This window comes from Rana temporaria, chromosome 3, assembly GCF_905171775.1.
Source record: "Rana temporaria chromosome 3, aRanTem1.1, whole genome shotgun sequence".
NCBI classification, from domain to species: domain Eukaryota; kingdom Metazoa; phylum Chordata; class Amphibia; order Anura; family Ranidae; genus Rana; species Rana temporaria.
Window position 1 is genome coordinate 91,099,970 of NC_053491.1, and position 13,354 is coordinate 91,113,323.

Sequence of the window (13,354 nt, forward strand, 5' to 3'; positions counted from 1 at the left end):
CCCAATGGTTGCTGGCAGTACTGCTTCTGATCTACAAAAAAAAAAAAAAAAAAAAAAAAAAAAAAAGAGACCAGTGATATGTCTATAATGTTAAAGACCATATAACTCCTATGAAAAAATCTGAATCAAAGTTTGATTCTGCTTTTTTCATAGGAGTTATATGATCTTTAACATTATAGACATATCACTGGTCTCTTTTTTTATATATTCATATTTTCAGATAAATCACAGGTTTATTAATTAATTAATTATTTTGGGGGGGGGGGGGGGGGTTCTGGCATTACATTTTTGAGAATCGTGATCTTTTGTCTAAGCAAAAGAATCGTGGTTCTCATTTTGACCAGAATCGTGCAGCCCTACTATTAATTGGAAAGCAACAAAAAACACAAATATATATATTAAAAAAAAAAACACACACACACACACACACACACACACACACACACACATTGTAGAAAAGAAGTTTATTGAATATCTTTTTTTTTTTACTCGCTAGGCTCTGCAAGGCAATGGCCATTACCATAGAAAGCTGGTGCTGTCAAAACTGAACCCACAGAGCAGTGATTTTAGGTTCTCATTTTTCACTTCATACATAATAAAGCAGACCTCCGTCAGGCCTGAACTATGTCACTTAATTCAATTTTATTATTCTTTAATGACCGCGCTGTCTGAAAAGAAGGATTAAGACCGCTCTTTAGTTATATATTACAAATTACAATGATATGTGTGTTTCAACATTTGTACAAATCCAATCTGTATTAGACTTGGAAAGCCAGGCTGCATCGATTAATGACATCTGAAAATGTAAAGCCACGCTTTCAAGTCACTACTGCAGAAGAAACACTAGTACGCAACTGGCTGCTAAACTCATTTTGTAAATACAAAGAAAACGGAAAAATATTGTTGGAGAAAATATACAAGATAAAGAATCTACATATTTTACATCTTAGTACAGCGTCAAAAAATGCAGCAAGTGACAGATAAAGCAGTTCATTACATTACAATCGGATAGTTCACAAAGTTACAATTCTGTAAATTTTGAAATGCAGTTTTCAAAAATATCAGTTAATCCCCTTTCTCCACAAGCAACCCCAATGAATACAAGTAAAAATCAGAAAAATATTTTAGCCCCACATAAAAAAAAGGATCAAGAAGAGCAACAAGTTAATTAGTTCATCTTGTCGGAATATATATATTTACATATATATATGTAGAATTCCATATAGTCTCTTAGTGGAAGGGGGGAATGAGTGGAGTGCTGTAATCTGCCCCAAGGGCCATGAAAGAGGCAATTGGCTTTAGAGAATAATTTTTACTCCCTGGAAAAGCATTAAAGGAGGGGAGGAAGGAGGAGACAGAAGGATAAGAGAATTGGAATGAAGTTGCTCAATTGCTCTGGAAGGCCCCCCTTGCAGCAGAGCTGGCGGCTCCAGCAGCAGCATTCTGCACATTGCGGTTGGAGAGGATACCCTGGGAGAACTCCTCCTGTGCCCTCTGGAAGCTGGCACCTGTCCGGCGGTACATTGAATGAACCTGTCAGGTACAAGCAAGAGTAAGTGGAAATATTAAAAACACACAATCAATAAAACATAGCATTCTGGCATTTTAATGTCATTAAAAAGGATCTACTGTATTTATTGGCGTATAACACTCACTTTTTCTTCCTGCAAATCGGTTGCAAATAGTGTGTGCGCGTGTTATATGGCGATACTGCAATTTGGGCTGCCTTGGAGAGAACGGGAAGGGGGTGGGATGAGCGCCGTCAGATTACATAACGAGAATCTCCTGTTTACTCAGCGGCCCCTGTAATAGGAAGTCTTGTCTCCTGGGCGGCATTGGACCAGTGTTCTGTCTATCATAGAAGCCGGTCCAGGAGGCGGGACTTTGTTATAAACAGGTCCCCAAATAAACAGGAGATTCTCGCTGTACATAATCTGATGGCGCCCAGCCCACACCCCTCCTGAGATGGGCATTGATCAGGCTGCATTCATGGCAATGGTGAGGCTACAGGTGGGCATTGATTAACCACTTAAGACCCGGACCTTTAGGCAGCTAAAGGACCCGGCCAGTTTTTGTGATTCGGCACTACGTCGTTTAAACTGACAATAGCGCGGTCGTGCGACGTGGCTCCCAAAAAAAATTGGCGTCCTTTTTTTCCCACAAATAGCGTTCTTTTGGTGTTATTTGATCACCTCTGCGGTTTTTATTTTTTGCGCTATAAACAAAAATAGAGTGACAATTTAGAAAAAAAAAATGCAATATTTTTTACTTTTTGCTATAATAAATATCCCTCAAAAATATTTTTTTAAAAAATGTTTTTCCTCAGTTTAGGCCGATACGTATTCTTCTACCTATTTTTGGTAAAAAAAACCAAAAAAAAAAAACGCAATAAGCGTTTATCGGTTGGTTTGTGCAAAATTTATAGCGTTTACAAAAATAGGGGATAGTTTTATTGCATTTATCATTTTTTTTTTTTTACTACTAATGGCGGCGATCAGCGTTTTTTTTCGTGACTGCGACATTATGGCGGACACTTCTGACAATTTTGACACATCTTTGGGACCATTGTCATTTTCACAGCAAAAAATGCATTTACATTTTTTACTGTGAAAATGACAATTGCATTTTGGGAGTTAACCACAAGGGGGCGCTGAAGGGGTTATGTATGACCTCATCTGTGTTTCTAACTGTAGGGGGGTGTGGCTGTAGGTGTGAAGTCATTGATTGCGATTCCCTATATAAGGGAACACATGATCGATGACGGCACCACAATGAAGAACGGGGAAGCTGTGTTTACACACAGCTCTCCCAGTTTCTTCAGCTCCGGGACCGATCGCGGGACTCCAGTGGCGATCGGGTCCGCAGGTCTCGCGGTCACGGAGCTTCGGACCGGGTCGCGGGCGCACGCCCCGCCGCTCGGCACTTAAAGAGGACGTACCTGTACGTGCTTGTGCCCAGCCGTGCCATTCTGCCGACGTATATGTTCAGGAGGCGGTCCTTAAGTGGTTAAGCTGCATTGATGGGCATTAATCAGGCTGCATTGATGGGCACTGACCCTTATTTTGCTTCAAAGTTCTTTATTTAAAAATGTACTTTTTTTTCCCCCTGAAACTGCGTGTTATACGCCTGTGCCTGTTATATGCTGATAAATACAGCATTTCTATGGACAGCAAATTAGGACACTCTAATCTGCCATTAAAATTCAAATTTCTAAGGAATTCTGTACACAGAACCATGCCCTACAAATGAAACTTCCTGCTTGCATGACTGGCTCTTTTTTCCCAAAAATACGCACAGAGCTTGCGGTAGAATTACAGGCATCACCTTGTATGTCCTTTAGTTTACTGCAGTCGCGTCTGTGAGATACCATTCATCTTCAATGATACACCAACCAAATCTGATTTTAATACTCCCCTACGACCAAAATGATTTTAAGTGACAATCATGAAATAAAATGTTGGGGCTGGGGCATGGACAGAGAAGACCCATGTGTACTTGGTGCACTAAATGCCTTTTACTTTCTCATACATGCAAATTTTTTTGCAACACAATAAATTGTTTTACCTTATACTGCACTTCGATCGGCACTTATTCCCTTTCATGCTAAGTTGCTAACCCCACTATTTTTGTAACTGGCCATAAAAATCCCCCTTTCATTGGGTGGCAGGCTGCAATTACCCTACCTCCCATTGGTATTGGTCAGTGGGAGGCATAGGTACAATATTTAACCACTTCAGCTCAGGAAGACTTTACCTCCTTATGACAGTGTTAATTTCATCAACTAAGGCCCAGATTCTCAAAGGAGATAAGCCGTCGTATCTTGGCGCCTGATTCATAGAATCAGTTACACATAGATTTCTATTAGATCCGACCGGCGTAAGTCTTTTACGCCGTCGGATCTTAACAGCATATTTACGCTGGCTGCTAGGGGCATGTACGCTGATTTACGCCTAGAAATATGTAAATAAGCTAGATACGCAAATTCACAAACGTACGCCCGGCAGACGCAGTACAGATACGCCGCCTACCTTAGGCTTTTCCCGGCGTAAAGTTACCCCTGCTATATCGTGGCGTACATGCGGCGTACCAATGTTAAGTATGGACGTCGTTCCCACGTCGAATTGTTTGCGTAAGTCGTCCGTGAATGGGGCTGGACGTCATTTACGTTCATGTCGAAACCAATACGTCCTTGCGGCGTACTTTGGAGCAATGCACACTGGGATATTCCACAGACGGCACATGCGCCGTTCGTGAAAAACGCCAATCGCGTCGGGTCACATAACATTTACATAAAACACGCCCCCCCTGTTCCACATTTGAATTAGGCGGGCTTACGCCGGCCTATTTACGCTACGCCGCCGCAACTTACGGAGCAAGTGCTTTGAGAATACTGCACTTGCCCATCTAAGTGAATATGGGCCTAAATATTTTCATCTACTAAATTAATACTATTTTAGTTGACTAAAACACAAATAAAAACTAAAATGGCATTTTAGTCCAAAGACTAGGACTAAAACTAAATTGAATATATAATCACAACTAGGGATGGCGTGTTCGCATAGTCCACATGCAGAGCCCGCCAGGAAATCTGCACGGCGCTGCACTAATCACAGGCAGGGAGACATATTTCTGTTGCTCGGCCACAGAGATCGGGAAATGTCTCCCTGACTGTGGGCTCTGCACGTGGACTGTGCAAACACGACGGAGCTCATCCCTAATCACAACGGCTAAATCTGTGTCTGTAGTGCATGTTCAAACCTTAATACCATAAATAATAAACATGTTATCACATCTTTACTCCAGGAGTATATAATGTTTGGCAGTTCTAAAGAAATAATGCATTAAAATTTAACTAAACCCATTCGATTTTAGTAGACTAAAATGTACTGAAGATTTTAAAATCGACTAAAAATGCAGACGATTAAAATATTACAAAAACTAAAGTGGCATTTTAACACGGCTTCCTGACCAGGTAATTTTTTGCTATTCAGCACTACGCTACTTTAACTGTTTAACTACTTTAAACAAAGCCAACACTGTATGCAAATAAAATGTATATATCATTTTTCACACAAATAGCTTTCGTTTGGTGGTAGTCAATCACCACTAGGTTTATTTATTTTTTCGATAAAAAAAAAAAAAAAGAAAAAAAAAACACAGAAAATGTTGAAACAAAAAACACAATATTATCAGGACTTGACCCGGGATAACCCTTGATAGATGCGTGATGGGTTGCTATACCTGCTATACCTTTCACGAGGCCTGGACTCTACTGGGGAGGGCAGTTGGTGGCGTTCCCACCCCCTCCCCACATTCCCCGCTTACAGTGCCCCCCTCATTCGCTCCATCCCCCTCCCTCAACTACACTCCATTCTCTTTTTTCCCCCCCTTTTTTTTATTCTCCTCTTTCTGACCGTCGTCTATTCTGTTCTTCTTTTATTTTTATTCTTATTTTTAGTTCTAGTTTTCAAATGAGCCCTGGAGGTGAGGACCGACATTGAGGTCAGTCACATCTTCTAATTCCTGTTAAGCTCATAGTACCTCTAGAAGCGACTTTAAATATTGTTTTTTTTATGGTTTCCCTTCCAACGTAACTCAGCCAGGCCTGTTATACACTGCAACATATACCTTTCACAATATTACCCCAGACGTTGATACATTTCTTTGTGGCCGCTTGATTAGCTATACATGGAGACGGCAGTCACTGGATCTTATTCTTATGAATGTAAAACTCTGTGTCTATCGCTAGTTGGAATCTTTTGCTTGGAACTTGGTTATATGTATGTTGGTACCATTTGTATTACCTTTGAAAACCTTCAATAAAACATATTTTTTTCTTCCACAAAGAGAAAACACAATATTTTTTACTTTCTGCTCTAAAACATATCCAGTAAAAAAAAAAAAAGTTTCCTCAACAAAAGTGGACACCAGTTATTAGTAGCTCTTTCACTTAGTGTAATGTTACCCTTCCTGACTAATGACACCATAAAGCAACTTATTCACGCCTTGACTACTGCAACTCTCTCCTTAATGGCCTACCCTTAAGCAGACTATCCCCCTTTCAGTCTATTATGAACTCTGCTAGAGTAGAGTGAGGCCCCGTACACACGTCCGAGAAACTCGACAAGCAAAAACACATCGTTTTGCTCGCCGAGTTCCTTGTGAAGCCGCGAGGATCTCGGCGAGCCAAGTTTCCCCGCTGACTAACAAGGAAATAGAGAACATGTTCTCTATTTGGCTCGAAGAGTTCCTCGTCGGTTTCCTCGGCCAAAAGTGTACACACGATCGGTTTCCTCGGCAGAATACGGCTCCTATCGAGTTTCTGGCTGAATTCTGCCGAGAAACTCGGTCGTGTGTACGGGGCCTTAGACTAATACACCTCACTAACCGATCTGCAACTGCTGCTCCTCTCTGCCAATCCCTTCACTGGCTTCCCCTACCCCACCATGTAAAGTTCAAAATGCTAACTACAACATACAAGGCCATTCACAGCATCGCCCCCATCTACATCACCAACCTCATCTGCAGATATCGCCCAAATCATCCCCTCCGCTCCTCCCAGGACCTCCTGCTCCCTAGCTCACTTGTTACCTCCTCCCATGCTCGCCTTCAGGACTTCTTCAAAGCCTCCCCCATCCTCTGGAACTCCCTGCCCCGGTATGTCCGATCAGCCCCTACCCTGTCCACCTTTGAGAGATCCCTGAAAACTCATTTATTCAGGGAAGCCTATCCAACACCCACCTAACAAATGTCCCCGAGCCACCCCCATCAAATCATTCTCTGCAGCCATTACCTTTTGTACCACCACCCCCTCCCTTCAGAATGTAAGCTCTACAAGCAGGGCCCTCCTGTACCTTCTGTATTGTAATTGTGTCCCCCCTCTACATTGTAAAGCGCTGCGTAAACTCTTGGTGCTATATAAATCGTGTACAATAATAATAATGCAATATAAAGGGTGACAACTCCTTTATTCCCAATGTCAGTTTAAAGTATGCAAACACAAAGGGGCAGATCCACATACAATTGCATGGGCGCAGCGTATGTGAGATACGCTACGCCGCTGTAACTTACTTTTTTTATCTTTGAATCCACAAAGAATTCGCGCCGTAAGTTACGGCGGCGTAGTGCATCTCTTGCGGCGTAACGGCGCCTAATTCAAATCGGCGAGTAGGGGGGCGTGTTTCATTTAAATGAAGCACGTCCCCGCGCAGAACGAACTGCGCATGCGCCATCCCTAAATTTACCGCCGTGCATTGCGCTAAATGACGTCATTTTTTTGACGTGAACGTAAATTACGTCCATCACGATTCACGGACGACTTACGCAAACGAAAAAAAAAAATCAAATTAAACCGCGGGAACGACGGCCATACTTAACATAGCAGGTTTAACTATACGCCACCAAACAGCAGCTTTAACTATACGCCGGAAAAAGCCGACTAGAGACGACGTAAAAGAATGCGACGGCCGCGCGTACGTTCGTGGATCGTCGGAAATAGCTAATTTGCATACTCGACGCGGATTACAACGGGAACGCCACTCAGCGGACGCCGAAGAATTGCATCTTGGATCCGAATGCGTACGCCTGTCGGATCTAACCCAGATGCCGTCGTATCTTGTTTTGATGATTCAAAACAAAGATACGACGGGGGAAATTTGAAAGTATGGCGGCGTATCCGTAGATACGCCGGCGTACTCGCTTTGTGGATCTGCCCCAAAATGTTTAGTCCATAAAAGAGCCAAATGTTATACTTTCATTAGATCACTTGAAATGGGCTATACTGACTTAACACTTTGTAAAACTTCTGGTAGATACAAAATATAAGCTTCCAACCCCAGTCTCGGATCTCAAAAAGCTGGTGCAAAAAATCTGCTGGTCCCCCTTTACTGATTGGATTCTTGCAAATAATTTAATTGTTTTCCCATAGTCAAAAGTCCTCAATATGTAACTATTTTGGCCAGGTGTATCACCAAACACTCACCCTTTTCAGCATGAAGAGAGAGAAGACAGCACAGACAGTGAAGAAGGAAGCCACGACCATCATAATCACAGCAACAGCAACATTGGTGCTTATCATGGTGAGCGCCAATATCCAGCCACTGGGAAAAGAGAAATAAAAACAGATCATAAAAAAGGAGTGCTTCCCATATAAAAGGCTGCAACCAAAGAACTACAATCTCACCTGTCACCCCAGTGAGGGATGCCAACAGCTTGTATGATGTAAATGATAATCTGGCAGAAGAAAATAAGGAAAAATAGAAAGAAATTGAAGGAACTGTCCGTCCTGTAAATAAAAATAAGAGAATAGGTCAATTTTAAATTTTGTTCAAAATGGTTCAAATACTTGTTTCTATTATTATTTAAGGAAAATGGTATAAAACCATTTTAGTATATTAAGAGTATTTACCTTAAAGTCTTTAATGTACCTATGTTTCCTATTCCTCATTTGTTAATTTTATGATATATAAAGATTTGTAGACAAGTCATTAAAAGGCAGGCTAGTTTACCCAGTACAGTTATATGCTGGTCATATGCGGTTTGAATTTAGGCCAATTCCTGCTGAAATTTGAGCTATGGTTGGCACCATCTGGCTCGACAAAAGTACAAAAAAAAAAAAAAAAAAGAAGTATAAAGCAGCCAGGTGAAAAACTGTCAGCCAAGTAGTGATTGTATCTTATCAGATGCACTTATCAGGTTCAGGTAATGTATTAGCAATGGCTGTCATAACAGAATAGATGGCAAAGAAAATTCCTCCATCCATGCAGTTTAGCAGGGATGGAGGAAAAATAGGATTTGTTGTACTCACCGTAAAATCCTTTTCTTTGTCGTCCATGGACGGACAAAGCCTTCTCAAGTCTTGACAAGTGGGTTATGTTCCTGTTCACAAACATAACCCACTTGTCAAGACTTGAGAAGGCTGTGTCGGTCCATGAATGATATGAGAAAGATTTGATTTCTCTTGTTCAGCCCATGGTCTGAATGAGAGAAACCCATGTGTGTATGGCCAGCATTACTCTGTCTATTTGCTGAATAACTGTTCCGATAAGATATCAGCCCTATAGGACGTGCATGGCTTTCCGGGAGTTAGCCAACTCAGACTTGTATTGTAAGAAGGAGCAGAAAAGCACAGCCATTGTGTAGGACTGAATGGTAGAAAGCAGAGCCCGACAAACACAAACAAACATCTATGATTCTTTAGACACAAGTATTAAAACACAAGCTTATGTGCTGTAATATTTTCTCTTTTACCGGTTTAACACTTCTTGGAAAGACTGTACAATTCATTAAACTGGATTATTTTGTTTATTAATATAAAGGGCTTTCTTACTAAACGCACTACAACAGATTGAGCAAAATGGTGGGATTTGCATACACGGTTAGCCTTAGGCCCCGTACTCACGACCAAACATGTCTGCTGAAACTGGTCCGCGGGCCAGTTTCAGCAGACATGTTTGGCCGTGTGTAGTCCCGAGCGGACCATTTTCGGGCGGATCGGACATGTCCGCCCGGACATGTATGGTCGTCTGTACAGACCTACCGTACATGTCCGGCCGCCCGCCATCCCTCGCATGCGTCGAATGACTTCGACGCATGCGTGGAAGCATTTTAAAGGCAGGCCGCCCACGTCGCCGCGTCATTGTCGCGGCGACACCGCGGACATGCCCCGCGTATTGTTTACGCGCGGACCTCTGTTCGATGGTGTGTACAGCCATCGAACAGAAGTCCCCGGGCAGACATGTCCGATGAAAATGGTCCGCGGACCGGTTTCATCGGACATGTCTGCTCGTGAGTACAAGGCCTCATACACACGATTGGATTTTCCGTGGACAAAAGCATAGGCCTTTTGTCCGAAGGGCGTTGGCCATGAACTTGTCTTGCATAATAAAACGGCAAAGAATTGTCAGCCAAACAAACAGGAAACTAGGTGGTTTTTCAGCTCTTTAGTGCCACCCTTTGGGCAACTTCTACTAATGTTGTGTTATGGGTAGAATTGCTTCTGAGCATGCGTGTTTGTACTTTGGACTTTAATCCAAAAGACTTCTGTACACACATTTGTCTGAAAATTTTAAAGCATGATGTAACGGGAGGGCCTGTGGAACCCAGAATCTCTTGGAAAGGATGAGATACCCTTGCTTCAGCTCCCTATGCACCTCTTATGTCTAAATAACCCTATGTCCATTAGGGGCATAGGCTGACTGAGAAAATATATCTTGGAAAACTTAAAATAGGACAGTAATATTTATCCACAATATCTCCCGAGATATATGTAAAAGATTATTCTTGATTTGTTTGATTCTGAACTCAACAGGTTAATTAAAAAAGGCCGATGTGTTCAACTCCAGCCACCTGTCTATCTGTTGTAATGTAAATGAGTCCAGGCCAACTTCTAAGGATCTTTCATTGTGGCTTATGCTAATTGACCCTGTATTGTATGAAGGAGACCTGTGATGATGTGTATTGTAGGTTAGGAGACAGCCAGGCTGCTTAAAGGGATTAGTTAATTAGCTCATGTTAATTAGGTCTGGTCACAGGTGTATTTTCAGAGTAATATGAGCAGAATATGTATGCACCTCCCCTTACTGTATACAAGCCTGTGGGTCTCTCAATAAAGATTGCGATTCCTGCTTGAACCTCATACAGAGCGTTGTCTCGTATGTGGGGGAAAATTATTTGTATGGGGTCTTATTCGGCTGGTTGGAGTGTCTGGTAGCTGCCTTGTGTTCGGGAATGGAATATCCCAAGCTACTTTAACCCCTTTCATACACGGGGTGTCGTTACACATGCTATGCAACATTTGTAATTGTCCGATGGAGCATACAAATGGTCAGATTTTCCAACAGCCTGCCATCACACAATTCCCGTCAGAAAATCCGATTGTGTGCATGATGCTTAATAGTGACATATATGGGATCTTACCAATTGGCAAAACAGTCCATTTTGCTTAACAACAACCAATTGGATTACAAAAATGACTAGAAGAAAGAAGAACCGGTTTGGTTGTGGTGGGAACCAGATCCACATAATTCGTTTTAGTACAGAAAATAAAATGAAAATCACTAGTGTACCTGGCATGGTAATAAGGCAAAAATTAAACTTCTATGGCCAATTTAGTTAATAACACAACTGCAGCAACCCAGAGAAATCAATTTGAATATATCTTTCCATGGTATGTCCAGTTTGATTGCAGAGTTGAGTCACTTAGAGTTTTGCTGAATAAGCATTTATTGTCTTATAAATTCTATGGCCAGCCAAATGCACCATATATTTATCAATTTATATATCAGCGTCACTTTCAATGGAACTGTTCAGACAAGTTTTACAGACAAGGAAACAAAAATACACAAGTATGATGGACCTTCTTGGGACATTACAGATCAAAGTCCTACCTCTGTCCCATGGTTAACCAACAACTTATAGACACCCAAGAAAATGAATGAATTTCAGACTCTGAGGCTGGGTTCACACTATTGCGAACTGGATGTGGGTTTCCCCGCATCCAATTCACATGTCAGAAGATTCTGACCGTCTCTCAATGGAGCCTGTTCACACATCTCTGGAGCGTCTCCCGGTCTGTTTAAGGTCCGAATTCAGCCAAAAATTTGGACTGAAATCGGCCCTGAAACTGAGAACAGGGACGCCCCGGACTCCTGCTGTTAGGCAGTCCATGCTAAATCTCTGTACCGTTTCCCCAATCTCAGGGTTGGGTTTACTAAGAAAAGGGGCTGCTACTGAACAGCATGTAGCAAGTAGGGAAATCCTCTGCAATATACAGTGCTTTGATAAAGTATTCATAGGCCATTTTTCCATGTTACAACCAATAACGTAAATAATTGTTTTAGGCTTTTTATGTCATAGACCAACACAAAGTGGCACAGAATTGTGAAGTGGAAGGAAAATGATAAATGGTTTTCAATTTTTTTTACATATAAATATCTGAAAAGTGTGTCGTGCATTTATATTCAGCCCCCTTTACTCGGATACCCATAACTAAAATCTAGTGGAACCAATTGCTTGCAGAAGTCACCTAATTAGTAAATAGTCCACCTGTGTGTAATATAATCTTGGTATAAATACAGCTGTACTATAAAGCCCTAAGAGGTTTGTTAGAGAACCTGATTGAACAAACAGCATCATGAAGACCAAGGTACACACCAGACAGGTCAGGGATAAAAAAAATATCCCAAGCTTTGAACATCTCACGGGGCACTGTTCAATCCATCATCAAAAATTAAGAGCATGGGGGGCGTGGCTTGCACGCGATCGGGATGGCCGCCTGAGCACAGAGCTCCGTCAGAAAACCGGGGATAAAGCGACTACCGATCATTTTAAACGAATACAGAGAGGAGGAAATTAGCGTTATATACCCGCGGATGTTCAGTGATGCTACCGAGGAAGAAAAAAGATAAAATGTCTAACAAAAAACTAAACGATCTTATGGAAACGCCGGCTGCGGTGGGGACACAAACAAAAGAAGACGCAAGTACCGACACGTTAAAACAGGTATCTTATTCAGATTTACCGGACGATAACTGTGTCATATGGAGCGACGTTCAGCCTCCCATCACCGCCGAAAATTCCCCCTCACGCAGCCCTTCATCACAGAGCCCAGCTAAATCCAAGAGGAGGGTTGATGACGCAGTAAGCGTTTTTACCTCAGGTATGTCGCCTGTGCTGCAAGGCCTCAGTAACTCCTGTGACGCATCTCTTATTAACAATTACCCTACAATGGGTCAGCCAGTACTTGACACCACTATGAAAAATATGCTGGTTTCACTTCATACATCGCTCATGTCAAATTTTTCAATGATGATGAATTCCTTTTCCAATGACTTGAAAGGTCTGGGCGACAGAGTGGTTACAATTGAAAATAAAATGGACGATCATTCAGAGACTGTCACTGATCTTGTTGATGCATATAAAGACCTGTCTGATGATAATTTGAGAATAAAAGCCAAGCTCGCAGACCTTGAAGACCGTTCAAGGAGGAACAACATTAAATTAAGAGGGGTCCCTGAATCAATACCCCCGGACAGCTTACTCAAATACGCGGATGACTTAATTGTCGCATTGTTGCCAAATACATCACAGATTGAAAGAATGATTGATAGGATCCATCGTATTCCCAAACCTAAAAACTTGGCTGCTTCTATTCCCAGAGATGTCCTCATGAAATTCCATTTTTATCCCACAAAAGAAAAAATATTGGCCAAAGCTAGAATTCTATCAATCCTCCCTGGTCCTTTTTCAGACATTCATCTATATGCGGATCTGTCTCAATACACTTTAAACTTGAGGAGACAGCTAAAGACTACAACTAAAGCCCTGAATGACCACAAGATCCCATATAAATGGA

General features: G+C 41.9%; 1 protein-coding gene across 1 annotated transcript in view; it reads right to left on the reverse strand.

Annotated features, from left to right (window-relative positions):
• Window positions 1-449: 449 nt before the first annotated feature.
• Window positions 450-13,354, reverse strand: part of SCAMP2 (secretory carrier membrane protein 2) — a 58,544-nt gene continuing 45,639 nt past the window's right edge. Inside the window, exons 7-9 of the mRNA XM_040342965.1 lie at window positions 8,183-8,284; window positions 7,982-8,099; window positions 450-1,533 (exon numbers count right to left, since the gene is read on the reverse strand). Of these exons, the coding sequence (XP_040198899.1) occupies window positions 1,387-1,533; window positions 7,982-8,099; window positions 8,183-8,284 (367 nt within the window). The 3' untranslated portion in view covers window positions 450-1,386. The remainder of the gene's footprint in view (window positions 1,534-7,981; window positions 8,100-8,182; window positions 8,285-13,354) is intronic.